Source organism: Vitis vinifera, chromosome 14 (assembly GCF_030704535.1).
Source record: "Vitis vinifera cultivar Pinot Noir 40024 chromosome 14, ASM3070453v1".
Lineage (NCBI taxonomy): Eukaryota > Viridiplantae > Streptophyta > Magnoliopsida > Vitales > Vitaceae > Vitis > Vitis vinifera.
The window spans coordinates 4001841-4018380 of NC_081818.1; the positions used below are offsets into that span (position 1 = coordinate 4001841).

At 35.2% G+C, this 16540-nt stretch overlaps 3 protein-coding genes across 5 annotated transcripts in view; 1 reads left to right on the forward strand and 2 right to left on the reverse strand.

Moving 5' to 3' along the window:
• The window catches only part of LOC100245172 (piezo-type mechanosensitive ion channel homolog), a 35453-nt gene extending 32573 nt beyond the window's left edge, over positions 1-2880 (forward strand). For all 3 annotated transcript variants that reach the window (XM_010661773.3, XM_059742625.1, XM_010661777.3), the window contains 4 exons: positions 665-1168; positions 1294-1435; positions 1574-1718; positions 2350-2880. In XM_010661773.3, the coding sequence (XP_010660075.1) occupies positions 665-1168; positions 1294-1435; positions 1574-1718; positions 2350-2485 (927 nt within the window). In that variant the 3' untranslated portion in view covers positions 2486-2880. The remainder of the gene's footprint in view (positions 1-664; positions 1169-1293; positions 1436-1573; positions 1719-2349) is intronic.
• A 2252-nt stretch (positions 2881-5132) lies between these two features.
• Positions 5133-5876, reverse strand: LOC104881461 (F-box/kelch-repeat protein At1g57790). Its single transcript, XM_010661802.1, has one exon. It carries the CDS (start codon positions 5874-5876, stop codon positions 5133-5135), a length of 744 nt encoding a protein of 247 aa, XP_010660104.1.
• An 8401-nt stretch (positions 5877-14277) lies between these two features.
• Positions 14278-15764, reverse strand: LOC104881460 (F-box protein At3g56470-like). Its single transcript, XM_010661801.3, has one exon. The coding sequence runs from the start codon at positions 15734-15736 to the stop codon at positions 14489-14491; it is 1248 nt and encodes a 415-aa protein (XP_010660103.1). The 5' UTR covers positions 15737-15764; the 3' UTR covers positions 14278-14488.
• Positions 15765-16540: the final 776 nt, after the last annotated feature.

The window sequence follows — 16540 nt, forward strand, 5'->3', positions numbered from 1 at the left end:
TGCTATTTTGTAGGGAGTTTATTTCTGAAATTGAATCCTATGGAAAAATATGTGACAAACTTCTCTATTCAGGTACCAAAATATGCTAGCAAGTAAAATTTCATACCTAAAAAACTCCTTAATTAAAATCATTGAAGAAGTTCTTTCAATTCCTAAATTTCCTATTCTGTAAGTGGGTCACGTCACATGATCATTACTTAGAGTATGTGTACGAATGATCTCACAAAGATTATGAGTAGGAAAAGGAAACAATTATTGATGCCCTAGCTTATCCGTAAATCTTTGAGTTGTGTGAATAACAGTCCATTGTGAAAATCAGAGACCGTCAAATGACCAGGCTGCCCTTTTTAATGCATACCATTAAGAGGATGCTAGAGGAAATGAATTTCTTACAAACATGTCAAGCTTGCTTGGTTTGAATTTCATTTCCATATTAAAATGAGTGGAACTAAAGCATGAATTATGAAGGTAATTAGCAGTAAAATGCCAGAAAATTCCTAAATTCTCATTAACTACCATTCTATGTATATGTTCCATGGATTGGTTTGGTGGAACACATCAGAACCATATCTTCATTGGAGCCATTTTTTAGTGTTATTCATCAGTATCTACAATCAAATTTTTAATTTTTATTTTTTTAAATACATATGTTTTTCATGGACAGATGTACAGCAGTGGTAACCCTACGAACATTGCAAACCCTATTAAAGATGCCAGCATTCGAATTGATATAAAGACAACAGGTGGAAGGCTTACTTTGTTTGAAACCACTCTATGTGAAAAGCTCTCATGGGATGAGCTTGATGTACATTTTAATCTGGATCCTCAAGGTTATCTAAGTGCATACACTGAAAAAGATGTTCAATTAATATGCTGCCAAGCTGATGCAAGCTCTGTTTGGGTTGTTCCCCAGGTTGTCCAGTCTAGATTTGTTCAATCTCTTAAGTGGAGTATGGACATTATTTTTTCTTGGCAATTTATAAGGGATAGGCCAAAAGGAAAAGAAATTGTGAAATATGAACTTGTTGTCCAGGATCAGGATCTTCCAAAACCATCCGAAGTGATGGAAGTGATAAATGGTACTGCCAACACTTTCAGAATATATAATGTGTATCCTAGATACTTCCGGGTCACTGGCTCTGGCGATGTTCGGTTTCTTGAACAGGCGGTATGATACATCCAGCAATCTTAGTTCTTTTCCAAATATGTACACCTCTTATTCAGTTTGACCGTAATGGGCTTAATAGTTTCTGACTGGGCACTGAACAAAACCATGTTAAACCTAAAATGCAGGTAGATCTGGTTAGTGGGGATCTTGTTCTCAATCAAGGCAATCCAAAGTGGTGGTCTTTCCATGATATTGATGCATCTGCTGTAAATGGATGTGGCGAATTGGCAGGACCCATGGCTATCATAGTATCTGAGGAAACACCTCGTAAGTTCTAGAAATAATGTGAAAATGATTGTTACTCCTGTCTATTTTGCAGTCATCTATGCAGATGGAAGGTATATTGCTCTTCTTTTTTCTACCTTCTTCCTCCTTTTCTGCTGATAATCTGTCATACTCCTTCAGAGGGCATTCTTGGTGAAACACTAAGCAAGTTCAGTATTTGGGGTCTCTACATTACTTTTGTGCTAGCTGTTGGCCGCTTCATCAGACTGCAGTGTTCAGACCTGAGAATGAGAATACCCTTTGAGAATCTTCCCTCCTGTGACAGGTAAGCAATTTTCATGTCTGCTGCATGTCACTAGCTCGTCTGACACCCAGTAATGTTGTGAATAATTCTGCATATCTGAACCTCTGTTTGTGTTGCTCTTGGGTCTCAAATTCTCTCCAAAGTCCAGTTGATTGATTAGGTAGTGGGCTTTTCTTGTGTCATTAGTTTGGGGGTGGAAGAGCAATATTTGCACATACAAATTGGGAATGCAGTACAGCACCCTAAAATCCAATTATGGGAGATATTTTCCATGTTAAACTGCATGAAATCCTCTTCAAGTTAGAATTTTTTTCATTATGGATCTTCATGTCGCCCTTAGAGTGGGTCTTGGGGTGTGACAAAGTGGTAGGTTCAAAGTGTGAATTGACCCAAACATTCATCTTGTAAGTTGTAACTAGGAGTGGTCTTGGGGTGTGACAATCTTCCCACTCATATGGTCTCCCTCTGGGGTTGGGAAAATAAGATGCATTAAACAGTTCTAAGATGTTCCCATCAACATCATCCTGTTTTCAGCAAAAGGAAAGTGAAGATCACTACTTAGCTTTTGATGGATTTTCATACTCTTTATGGCTAATGTCCCAACTGTACTTTTTTCAAGTTGATGTTGAAATTGCTTACATGATCGTTGCAGGTTGCTTGCAATATGTGAGGATATTTATGCAGCAAGGGCAGAGGGTGAGCTTGAAGTTGAAGAAGTTCTCTATTGGACACTGGTGAAAATCTATCGATCACCACACATGCTGCTTGAGTACACAAAACCCGACTAGATCATCAAACTAGTAGCTTGGATTTCCACTCCAGCAGCATGACCTCCACTCCAGGAGCATTGTTGCTGAATTCAAACTCTTGACATTGATTTGTTTAACATCTGCCAGCAGACAGAAAGCAACACTCTCTCAAAGGTTCTGTCAATGGGGAAGGTTAATTTGGGGTTCGAGTTAATTGTAACTTCATTCTTATGTTCATCTACTCAGAGAAGCTCCCTATAACGTTTTCCATTCTTTTTGAGTTTCAGGTATAGGATAATGAGGCATACCTATAAAGGAGGCAAAGAATGTAAAATAAAACCCCATGAACAATTTATAGATTAGCAACCAAACTGGGTTGTTCCCCATGTACAAATGTTGATGCTAAGTAATGAAAAATTGTGAAAATTCAAGTATCTTATAGCCAGTACCATTGCTGATTACGTATTTAGTTTTTCATAAATATCATATGCTCAATTCTACATTTCCAGACAAAAAATTTGATGAAATAGAACGGTGGCCAACAAGCTTTTCTACTCGGAGGTTAATAAAGGCTTTTCCTGGGTTTGAACCAGTTTGGTTTGTAGTTTAAACATTAGATTGGAAGCATAGTTGGTTTCCACAAAGATCTTCTTTGAGATTACATATTGGTCAAATTTCATTGTTTGCTTGAACCCAACCTCGTTAAGAAAGAAGTTTGACATAAGATTTTTCCTAATGGAAGGAGTATAAAGTACATTTTTCAAAGTTTAGTACCCTTTTAAAGATGAGTTTTAGTTCAACCTTGCTACTTCCAAGCACTTGATTAGTGTGGATCACCAAGCATAATAATAGTATGAGGCTCCTTAAAAGGATTACGTCTTTAATCAATCTTTTTGAATTGGCGCTAGAGATTTCCCGCCATATATATATATATATATATATATATATCCTTCAACACTTCAAACCATGTTAATGTCATTAATCATATTTATGAAAGACTTTTTGATCATGTCATCCTAGTGAGTAATAAGTTCACATTTTCGATGTCTTCAAATTTGAGCAACTTGTTCACTTTTGCTACAAACAAGACAAACTTTAGATTATCGTCCATCTTTTGTTATTCATTTGACTTGGATTTCCTTTATCATTTCCTTTCTTGAGAATTTTTAGAAAAGTGACAATTTGGGTAAACTAAATTAATTTACGTTTATATTGTTCTCTTATATGAGTGCATCTTGGTCTCTTGCATCATTTTCTATGCAAATATGTACGCGTGGTAACATTTGTAACATATTCCGAAGATGCATCTTCTTTTACTTATTGCACATGCTTTTCTAAAAGGATTTTTTGATTAAAAGGGTTAGTGAAAACTCAACTTCTAAAATTTAATCCCCTATTTTTTTTTTGGTCTAATTTTGATAAAAATGTCATCATCGTTATTTTCTTGTAAAAATAACTTTTTGTTGAAAACCTATATGTAAATACTTGAAATGGTAAATAATATTTATGTAAAAAATGGATTATTTGAAAAAAAAAAATATAAGAAATGTTAAATTCCTAATTTGAGAATTATTTTATCCCATTTAACTAAATATTTCTTTCTAAAATTCCTATGGTAGTAGTGACTTGTCGATAATGTTAGCTACAACTAGGTTGCCACCAATTTTGATTCACCCACCTCCTCAGTGTCATAGTAGCTCTATAATGATTTACAAATTTAATAATAAACATAAAAATGTAAGATAAGTCAAGAGATATTGATATCTACAATTGTACTCCTCCTTTTCATCTTGTTTAGTCTTCTCTCCATGCTTATAAAGCTCATCTTCATTCATGATATTTTCACTAGGAATGGGAATACAAACAACTTTGGGAAGATTAGGATAGAAAAGAACTTTTCCTTTCATCCTTTGAAGTGCGCTCCCCTTAGAAAAAAGTTAAGAGTTTGTTGACATGTCCAACATTCTCATTTTGCTTTTCAACAGTGGGCTCTCCTTCAAAATTTGGTTGAGTTCGGATTTTAAACTACGGTAAAAAGACTTGTAGTAATTGAGAAACAAAAACCAGAATAATTAGACTGACGCATAGAAAGCTTGTTCTCTTTGAAGGGATTCAATCTCTCTTTGGTTTGACAACTTGATGAAATTGATGCAACAGACTTCTCTTGCCTTGTCATCTCCAGGACATTAACCTAACTAATTTTATGTATAGTTCACACCAATATGTACATGAGACCTTGCTAAGAATATTTGACTGGAGGAGGTTCAATCCAGATCCTACTCTCATTCGAATCATCATTTACCTTAGGAATTCTATAAACCCGGGACGCAGACTTGGTTCCCAGACTTGCAGGCCCATAAGTGAAGAACTAGGGTGTGTTGGAAGAAAAATAGTAGACCCTGTTAGCTATCATTCTTGTTTGCTCTCCTGCTGAAATCCCAAACGAAATAACCCCAAGTAACATTGCTCCACCTTCCAAGCTTTCCATCTCTATCCAAGCCTTATTCAACCAATCAAACTTGAATATAGTGCACTGAGGCGGCTTACCAGCATCTGAGTCTCTCAAATATACCACACACAGATGTCCACCATATACGAGAAAATGGCTCGGCGGTCTTGGAAAATTGATCCAGCTCAAATATCTCATCAACGACTTGCACTCTTGGGTGGCGATATTGAAGCATGTCTACTCACCCACCATAGACTGTACAGTAAAAATATAAAAACTGCCGTCCAGGTAAACGACACCAGAAGCTTGAATGGGTCGGTGGAAAGCAGAAAATTCCCATGTCTTCCATTCTATATTCCCAATGGAGTATGTGCTGATGAAACCTCGGCCATCTTTATAATGATGGGGCACAAAGAAGACACAGTCGGAGGAAGTTGGAGCAGAGGAGAATGTGGCCACATCATTGCAGTAAGGCCACTTTAAATTAGGCAGTGATATGATCTCTTTACTGAGAGGATTATAAACAAAATATGAAGTAAACTTAACTGGCTCCTTAGCCTTTTTGGAGAAAAGCGCCCAACCAGCTCTGGAAGCAGACACTTTTGCAAGGAACAGCTTGCTCGGCTTTCTCAAGTCACTCTTACTTCGATTAATGTGGGGTAGTCTGCGGGAAGGTTCAAAGAGTGCGCATACGCTACTAGTAGGTATAAAGACATAATTCATTATCCATGGCAATTCTTCAGTGGGTTGAATGTCAGTAATGGGTAGGTGTAGCCAACCCTTGCAAACTGCCTGGAAGCGGATTCGATCCCCTAGATACAACCGTTGCACTATTAATCTTAGTATATCTGGAAGAAGATCCGACCATGGCCGGATCTTTGTGCCACACTTGGAGCTTCTCTTTCCCTCACCCTCAACTGTACTGCCAATGGCTTGAAGAGGATTGGTATCTCCCGTTGTCTTTCTTTTCCCTTTAGCCATGGCTGCCGTAGACTTCAAGATTTCCCTAAACTAGCTCAAGATATATGCTAACATGTTTTCTAACTAAACTCTAAAACTCCGAGCGAAAGAATTGCTCTCTCCCATCATCGTTAAAAGATATATTGCTTTGAAAGGTATTTATTTATTTATTTACAGAAATATGCCAAGTAAGGATATAATCCCAGAAATCTTCTCATTCAGAAAAGCTTTGGAATTCCTCTATTAAAAAGATTCAAACTATAGGAGCCAAAAAAGTCTCCTCCATTTTTATTTATTTAATTTCCTCTATTATTTTTATTTTTATATTTTAAAAAAAAAATCATGATAATTTTTACTTTGAAAGTCCAAAACAAAAAACTATTTTCATAATGATAACCACCCTATACTCTAAAAATCAAGCTCAAATCCTTCAAATTTTGTAGAGAACTTTCTTTGCTAAAAATAAGGGATTCTATCAAGAAGGAAACAAGAAAAACTTCTTGGATCCTTGCATAGGATTCATCCATGAGTCGACTAAGCCCAATTGCGTGATAAAATTTAAACAATGTACTTTCAAAGAAAATGGAAAGCTATTTTTTTTTAAATTTTATTTCTAATTCTTGAAGGAAAAAATAATATAAAAATGTTGAAAGAATTAAATTTTAAATTATTTTAAATTATCAATTTGTTCACATATTTTAAAATGAAAAAATGTATTTAAAAGTAAACAATTTATATTTTTTGAAACAATTCTTAAAATAGGAAACATATTGTCTTTCTATTTTTGAAATTAGTCTGAAGCTTTATTTGGAAAGTGTTTTAAAAATAATTTTGAAAATAAAAGCCTATTTGAAAACCTATAATGTTCTTAGCTTATTTTCTATATTTTTAAAATAACTTTTATTTTTTATGTTTTATTTTTAATAATTCTCCATATTTATATAATTATTTTTTAGAACAATGTAAAAATAAGTTAAAACAATTAAAAGATGTTCTCAAACAAAAAACAGTTTTTTGCTTTGCTTTCTAACTGTCAAACAAAGTATTAAGATTTTAAATAAAAATCAAATAATAACAAAATTAATCCTTAAAAATAAATTGAAATTCGTTGTTAATTATTTGATTCTTTTATTAAAATTTATTATTAATACTAGTATAAACATTAATTAGAATAAATATTAGGGTTGCAACTTGGATGAGTTAAGCGAGGTAGAGCGAAAATTCACACCAACATATATTAGGCCCAAGGAACTTATAAGTTTCCTACAAAATCTAAGATTTTTTGGTGTCCAACCTTCTAATTCATCAAATTTGTTTCTTCTATCAATTCCTATTTAAAATTTAAATATAGATAGGTATGAAGTCTTCCAATAAATCACAAAATTAAGTAAAAATAAAAAAGAATTTGTTTCTTAATTATATTATGAAATTAACTCACTAAAATTAAAAATTTTTAAAATAAGAATAAAATAAATAAAATTTAATTAAATATTTAAAGAGTGTGTGAACTTTTATTGAAATTAAATTTATTATCAAATCATATGTATATATATCACCAATTTACAAGAAAAATGCATTAAAAATATTATTTTTAGTGCAAGCCAATCCTTGTGTGTGGCCTTGCATAACATGTGTAAGGCTACCTTTAGTACAAGGATGGCAATTTTAGGGGATTTACTTAGGCATAATCATATTTTTATCATAATTAGTTTAACTAATTTAGTTAATTATATCAAAATAATGATTATTTATTAATATTGTATATTTTAAAAATTATTATAAAGTTTTAAAATATTTTTAAATTATAAATGTTATAGAATAAAAAAATTAATAACTAAAGATGATAAAGATTTAAAATGTTTTATAATTAAAATATTAAATAATTATAAATAAGTGTAAAATTAACTTTTAATTTATTTTCTATATTGTAAATATATTATAATAAAAAATTAATAATTAAATCAATTAATATTTTAACAAAAAAGTGTTTTAAAATAATATTTTTATAAATTTAAAATCATAATAGGTTATATGGGTTATAATTATGTGAACACATTTAATGTGCTAGACTAGTGTTAATAAATTTAGTAGGGTAAAATAATAGGAAAAGTGTGTTTTTCACATAAAATAATCATAAAATAAGAATAGTTAATTAATTCAAGTTTTATGTATTTATTAGTGAAAGATGGTACCGAAAGGTTAAAGATATTATTTATATCATTAAAATGTAGTATTTCAATGATCAAACGTATTATATTTAATTAAAAAGTGTACAAAATCCTACTTTTGGATTTTATAAACTTAGTTTCTATTTCATGGATTTTTTTCATATAAATGCATAGGAAGAGACTTTTGCTAAAATCAGATGAATGGGTTACGTATCTTATTTTATACATAATCAATTCATCCCTATTATTAAACGGGTTATGTCATGTTATTTCGTGTAATAAATAGGTTATATTCATGTTAGATCATTCTATATGAGTATTAAAGGGGTCTTATTTGAAGTAAGTAAATATTTTATATTTTTTTAACATGAACATAATACAACTCATTACAAACCTCATGATAAAACACATGCCACTCTTTGAAGAAATTATCCCGAGATAGGTATGTAAACTTAGAGATGGTTATTTTTAATATTTTTCAACATCAACATAACACTTACCTCGCATAACACAACTCAGTCCAAACCTAGGATAAACCATACACCTTGGAGAATGATAGCTAAAGAAATTATCATGAGATAGCTATAAAAAGTTAGAGCTGGTTAGACATTGTTATAAACTTGGGGTAGATGTACGATGGGATGGTCAATGTGATGACCAAACACAGAAGCTAGGTCGCCATGTGTGACCTAAAGGCTTGACATGAAATAGTAATTAAGCCAATTAAATGTGTAACAAGAAATTTTCTTTCTACTCGAAGTCCATGGATCAAATTATGACAAATTTTCCAAAATAGCAGTAGAAAAAATAACCACTAATAACAAAATCTATCCAATTAAACTAGCCTCATAGTTAAAGAAATATACTTGTTGAACCCTCCTACACTCGTAAAAATTTAAGTCTAATCTGTCTCTTTGCATTATGTTTTAAACTGTCTTGGAAGCCAACAGCAGACCAAATAATTCCACAAATTAAACAGTGAAACGTAAAGATTTTCAGAAAAAGGAATCTAACCCTAGATTCATCAACCTCGCCGAGGCTGGAGCAGAGGGGGGATCGATCCAGATTCTGTCCCCATACAAACAATCATCAGAATCCCAAGTATCAGGATAAACCATTCTTTCCTCGGACCCAGACCCGATTCCTGGACTTACAGGCCCATAAGTGATGAACGTTGGTGTGTGCCAAGGGAAATAGTAAACCCTATTTGCAACCATTTTTGTTTTCTCTCCTGCTGAAACTCCAAAGCAAGGATTCCCAAGAAATATTGCTCCACCTTCCAAGATTTCCATTTTCACCCAAACCTGAATATATCGCACTCAGGCCTAGAAACCTCTGACCCCGTTTTCATAAATGCTATTGTCAGACGTCCACCATATTCAAGAAAGTAACTCTCTCTCCGCCCAAGTGGCATATCCCACATTATGCTCACCAGCGGCCTCCACTCTCGGGTAGCTATATCGAAGGATGCCAGCAATCCGTATTTACTAACATAATAAAAACTCCCTTCCACGTAAACCAAACTCTCAGCAGTATAACTCGATGCCTGGGGACAAGTAAAGGTATGAGTCTTCCACGATTCATTCCCTAGAGTGTGTGCTGATAAAAAATTGATCGCTAGTGGATGGATGTGGCATGAAAAAGACGCAGTAAGGAGAAGTTGGGACGGAGGAGAAAGTGACGACATTATTAGAACCAGTTTGATGTTCCGGGACCTTCAAACCCGGCAATGTTACAATCTTTTTAGTGAGAACATTATACACAAAATATCGAGTGACACACACCATCAGATATGAAGTAACCCTAACATTGCCTGCCATATCTTTAACTACCCTTTCAAAGAACTGATACTCTATCTGTTTGGTGAAAAGTACCCAACCGGATCTGGACGCACAGACTGTTGCGTAGGGGAGCGTGGTTCTTCCTGGTGGTAACCCCATTTTACCTAGTATGACGTGTTTATCTTCTACAACGCAGGGCGGTCTGCGAAAAGGTTCAAAAAGAGTAAGCATAGGCTACTAGTAAGTGTGAATTGATAATTCATAATCCATGGTAGGTTATGAATGGGTTGAAGGTGCAACGACCCATTTTAAATTAGGGTTCTGTGATTTTATTTTGATTTTATTTTGGTTATTTTAGGTATTTAGGAATAAGCCAAGTTTGGCAATTGCTTGATTTTTTTGATTCCGTGATTTATGCTTTCCATTATCTATGCTTTCCTTTTATTTTTGTTGAATCTTAGGTATAAAAAGGGATTGGTTCCTATGTAGAGACAGTAGAAAATTTATTCAATAAGAAAATTCTATTTTTCTGTAGTCTATACTGTGTCTTCTTCTTCTTGGCTGTTTCATTGGTATGACACCAAGAATGGCAGATGGGACTAGAACATAAGAAGTTTGCCATTTGGAGGATTCCGTAAAGCGATTGAAGGAGACCTGAGATAAGCAATCAACAGAGTTGAAGGAGTTAACTCGTATGATGACAACAATGAACCTCAAAATTGATCAACTAACGGAAAAATTGTTGGTTCCGGCGGTTTCCATGGTAGTTTAATTCCAACCAAGCCAAGAACAGGTTCTGCTTCTGGCATGAATAATTCACAAACCAAATTTTCTAAACTGTATTTTTCAACTTTTGAGGGGGAAAATCATGCGGGTTAGGTGTATAAGTGTGAGAGGTTTTTCAAATACAATGAAGTGTTGGAACGAAGGTTGGGATTGCCTTTATTCATTTAGAGAGCAAGGCTCTAGAATGGTTTCAGGGTTATGAAGCTTCTGTTAAGGAATTGAATTGGAAAACATTCGCTGCAGATGTAATTGTGCGATTTGGATCAGGAATGTATGACAATCCGATGGGCCAGATTATTAAATTGAGGTAAACCACATCAGTACGAATTTATCAAGAGCAATTTGAGGCCTTAATGGCAAGGACTAGAGGCTTAACCGAGGATTTTTTTGTGCAATGCTTCATAAGTGGTTTGAGAGATACAATCAAGAATCAAGTCATGATGTTTCAACCTACTACACTGATTCAAGCCATAGGGTTGGCTTTACTACAAGAGAATACCATGGAGGCAATGATTAAGGAAGCCAAGTCCTCCTCAAGGATCACTACTAGCTCATTACCACGCACATAGGAAATAGGAAGAGGAACCCTTGGACAAATTCCCCAAATCAGAAAAATTTCTCAAGCCGAGATGCAGGATAGGAGGGAAAAGAAGCTATGTTACTATTGTGATGAAAAATATGACCCTGGGCATAAGTGTAAAAGGAGACAAGTTTAATTATTAGAAGGGGAGGAGGATGGTGAAATAATTGGTGAGAATGACGAGCCCGAAGGACAAGAGGAGGAGCCTCTAGTGTCAGTCCATGCTATTGCAGGAGCCACCTCTCATCAGACCATGCGAATTAGAGGTAATATCAAGAAAAAAGCTATAGTCATTCTGATTGACTATGGAAGTACCCACAATTTTCTTGATGTCACTGTGGCTAAGCGCACGATTGTGTAGTACAACAAGACAAGCCTCTAATGGTAGCTGTGGCAGATGGAACCAAGCTTGCTAGTACGGCTACTTGCAAGCAATTAGTCTGGAGCATGCAAGACAAAGAGTTTAAAGCAAATATGAGGTTGATTCCTTTAGGGGGATGTGACATGGTGTTAGGGATACAATGGCTAGCTCAATTAGGGCCAATCTTGTGGGATTTCAAAAATTTATGGATGGAGTTTAGGTGGGATGGGAGGAGAGTGGTGTTACTCGGAACTACAGTGGGTCCCTTGAAGTTAGTTTCGACCACTCACATAGAGAAGGATCTTAAACATACACCAACAATTGCTGTTGTCCATATTTTTTCGATGTAATTGGAGTCGATTACTTACGAGTCACCTAAGGAGGTCGTAGTAGAGGAGATGCTAGAAGAGTTACAAGGGTTACTGAACAAATATGAAGGTATATTCCTTGAACCCAAGGGCTTGCCCCCAACAAGACTTCAAGATCATCGCATTCCATTGCTGCCTGGAAGTGTTCCCCCAAATATTAGACCATATCGGTATCCTTATGTGCAGAAAGGAAAGACTGAGAAAGTAGTTAATGAGTTGCTCATAGTTGGAAGCATCCAAAAGAGCGCTAGTTCTTTTTCTTCGCTCGTTTTACTTGTGAGAAAAAAAGACATGAGTTGGCGAATGTGTGTGGATCATCGGGCACTGAACAACATCACAATCAAGGACAAGTTTCCCACTCCAGTGATTGACTAGCTGTTAGATGAATTACATGGGGCTAAGTCCTTCTCTAAGTTGGATTTGAGATTAGGTTACCACCAGATTCGAGTACACCCTGATGATATCCACAAAATGGCTTTTCAAACTCACGAAGGGCACTATGAGTTTTTGGTCATGCCCTTTGGTTTGACAAATGCTCCATCAATATTCCAAGGTATCATGAATGAGATTTTCCAGCCTTATTTGAGAAAATTTGTGTTGGTATTTTTTTATGACATTTTGGTATTTAGTAAGGGTTGGGTTAAGCATTTGGAACATTTGGAGACGGTGTTGAAGGTCTTACTTCAAAACTAAGTATATGCTAAGAAATGAAGTGTTCATTCGGTAAGGAACAATTAGAATATTTGGGACACTTAATTTCTGTGCAAGGGGTGGAAACTGATCCAACCAAGATTGAATGTATGACACAATGGCCTATACCCAACTCCTTGAAGTCTTTACGAGGATTTTTGGGACTCACAGGTTATTATAGAAGATTTATAAAAGATTATGGTAAGATTAGTCAACCTTCAACAGATTTACTTAAGAAAGATAGCTTCTTTTGGATAAGGAGGCAGATGATGCATTCAACAACCTGAAGACAACCATGTGTAGGGCTCCTATCTTAGCAATGCCTAATTTTCAGAAGGAATTCAAGATTGAATGCGATGCAGCAGGTGGGGGAATTGGAGCAGTACTCTCACAAGAAGGACGACCTGTAGCTTACTTGAGTAAAGGGTTGTCACCCAAACATCTTGGCATGTCTGTCTATGGAAAAATAGATGATAGCAGTCGTGTATGCAGTTCAAAAATGGCGTCCTTATCTTATAGGAAGACATTTCAAGATATACACTGATCATTTTAGCTTAAAGTACATGTTGGAACAACGCATCTCTATCCCAATGCAACAAAAAATGGCTCTCTAAGTTGATTGGTTATGATTTTGAAATATGTTTTAGAAGTGGGAAAGAGAATAAGGTTGTTGATTTGCTGTCGAGAATGAATGAGCCCTCTGAAAAGGCTATAGTGATGACTATTTCATTTCCATTGACTGACTGGGTGGAACAACTCATGCAAGAATGGCAATAGGATGTGGAAATTTAGAAATTAGTCCAGGAATTACAAGCAAACCCAACTTCTCACTCTAAGTTCAACTGGGGACATGAATTACTCAAGTATAAGGGAAGATTATGGTTAGGCAGGAGTTCAAACTTGAAACCAGTTATACTTAAAGAGGCTCATGCGGGTGTAGGAGGACATTCTGGTATAAAGAATACTTTGGCAAGAATCCGACGGGCCTTTTATTAATTGGAAGAAGATGCGTAAGGAAATAGGTGCATTTGTGGTAGAATGCGACGTATGTTAAGAGGAACAAACATGAGAATGTTTCTTATCTTGGGCTACTACAACTGTTACCCATTCCGGAGCAAGTTTGGATAGACATGTCCATGGATTTACAACTCATTACAAACCTTATGATAAAACACATATGCCATTCTTTGGAAGAAATTATCTTGAGATAGGTATGTAAAGTTAGAGATGGTTATTTTTAATATTTTTTAACATCAACATAACACTTACCTCGCATAACACAACTCAATACAAATCTATGATAAACCATACCCCTTGGAAAATGATAGCTGAAGAAATTATCATGAGATAGTTATGTAAAGTTAGAGATGGTTAGACATTGTTATAGACTTGGGGTAGATGAACTATGGGATGGTCAATGTGATGACGGAACAACGAAGCTAGGCCACCTCAGTTGTTTCACATGTGAAACCTAAAGGCTTGACATGAAAATGAGTTAACAAGTTGGAATGATTAATAATATGTTAATCATATGCCTGTTTGAAATAGTAATTAAGCGAATCAAATGTGTAACAAGGAATTTAATTTCTATTTAAAATCCATGGATCAAACTATGAGAAATTTCCCAAAATGGTAGTAGAAAAAATAACCACTAATAACAAAATGTATCCAATTAAACTAACCTCATAGTTAAAGAAATATACTAGTTGAACCCTCCTATACTCTTAAAAATTTAAGTCTAATCTGTGTCTTTGCATTATGTTTCAAACTGTCTTGGAAGCCAGCAGCAGACGAAGCAATTCCACAAAACAACTTAAACAATGGACATTTAAAACAATTCCACAAATTAAACAGTGAAACTTAAAAGATATTCCAAAAAGGAATCTAACCCTAGATTCATCAACCTTGCCAAGGCTGGAGCAGAGGGGGATCTATCCAGTTGCTGTCCCCATACAAACGATCAGGATCCCAAGTATCAGGATAAACTATTCTTTCCTCGGATGCAGATCCGATTCCTGGACTTACAGGCCCATAAGTGATGAATGTTGGTGTGTGCCAAAGGAAATAGTAAACCCTATTTGCAACCATTTTTGTTTTCTCTCCTGCTGAAACTCCAAAGCAAGGATTCCCAAGAAATATTGCTCCACCTTCCAAGCTTTCCATTTTCACCCAAACCCTATCCAACCAATCGAACCTGAATATATCGCACTCAGTCCCAGAATACTCTGACTCATTTTCCATAAATACTATTATCAGACGTCCACCGTATTCAAGAAAGTATCTCTCTCTCGGCCAAAGTGGCATATCCCACATTATACTCACCAGCGGCCTCCACTCTTGGGTAGCGATATTGAAGGATGCCAGTAATCCCCTTTCGCTAAAACAATAAAAACTGCCTTCCATGTAAACCACACTCTCAGCAGAATAACTCGACGCATTGGGACAGGTAAAGGTATGAGTCTTCCATGATTTATCCCCTATAGAGTGTGTGCTGGTAAAAATTTGATCGCTAGTGGATGGATGTGACACGAAGAAGACACAGTCGGGAGAAGTCGGAATGGAGGAGAAAGTGGCGGCAAAATCCCTAAATAAAGTTTGATGTTCCGGGGCCTTCAAACCCGGCAATGTTATAATCTTTTTAGTGAGAACATTATGTACAAAATATCGACTAATACCCACCTTCCGATATAAAGTAACCCTAACATTGCTTGCCATATCTTTAACTACCCTTCTAAATAAACAATACTCCAACCCTTCGGTGAAAAGCACCCAACCGGATCTGGACGCACAGACTGTTGCAGCGGGGAGCTCGGTGCTTCCTGGTGGTAACCCCATTTTACCTGGTATAACGTGTGTATCTTCTATAACGTAGGGCAGTCTGCGAAAAGGTTCAAAGAGTAAGCATAGCCTACTAGTAAGTGTAAACCAATGATTCATAATCCATGGTAGGTTATGAATGGGTTGAAGGTCATGAATGGGTGCTAGAAGCCAATCCTTGCAAACTGCACGGAGGCGGATTAAATCCACTAGGGACAATCGTTCAACTATTAGTCTCAGAAGATCTTGAGGAAGAACAGACCATAGCCAGCTTTCCTGTTCCTCCGGAGGATCAGGATCGGGCTTTCCACTCTCTTCTCGCATTGCCATGGCTGGTGTAGACGGCTCGCTCCTCTTCAATTCTTAATACCTAATAGGAGAATAATATAACTCTAGATTTTCTTGTTAAAAAAATAAAAAGTTCAGAATTACTCGCCTAAAAATCATAAAGACTTTCCATAAAATGAGAAGACTGCGCTAAATAAGTTAGACAGTTTGTTTAAAGGTTTATTTGAACTAAATAATTTTTAGATATTTTAAAATTAATTAACATAACATATATAAATATATAAAATAATATAAATAACTCTCAACACAATTATTTCAGATATTTTTCCTTACTGATATTAATTTGACTTCCTCATGAAATTTTTTAAAAGATATTTTTCTTATTAATATTAATTTGATTTCTAGCATCTTTGTTTCATAATTATAGATAAATATTTTAAAATTAATTTTAAAAAGGTTTATTTATTGAATAATATGAATTTTGTGATCCAATACCATCTTAAAAATAATAAGGTACAATTTTTGATCCAATACAATTCTAATAATATTTAATCCTTTGACAACATCGATCCTTACGATGAAGATCAATTTCGTTGAGTGCTATGATAGCTTTAAAGAAAAATCACAACTATGAAGATGGTGATCCTCACTAAGAGGATCAATATTGTTGCGTGCTACGATAGTCCTGGAGAAAAATTATAACTACAAAGGGTAGATATAATCAGATGAGGAGAATCAACTAAAATAAGTAAAAAAAAAAAAAATAGAGAAATGTTGTAACCCATCACTTGTCAAACCTAAGCCCAAGTTACAATTTTTAAAGATTAATTTAGTGATGATTCAATC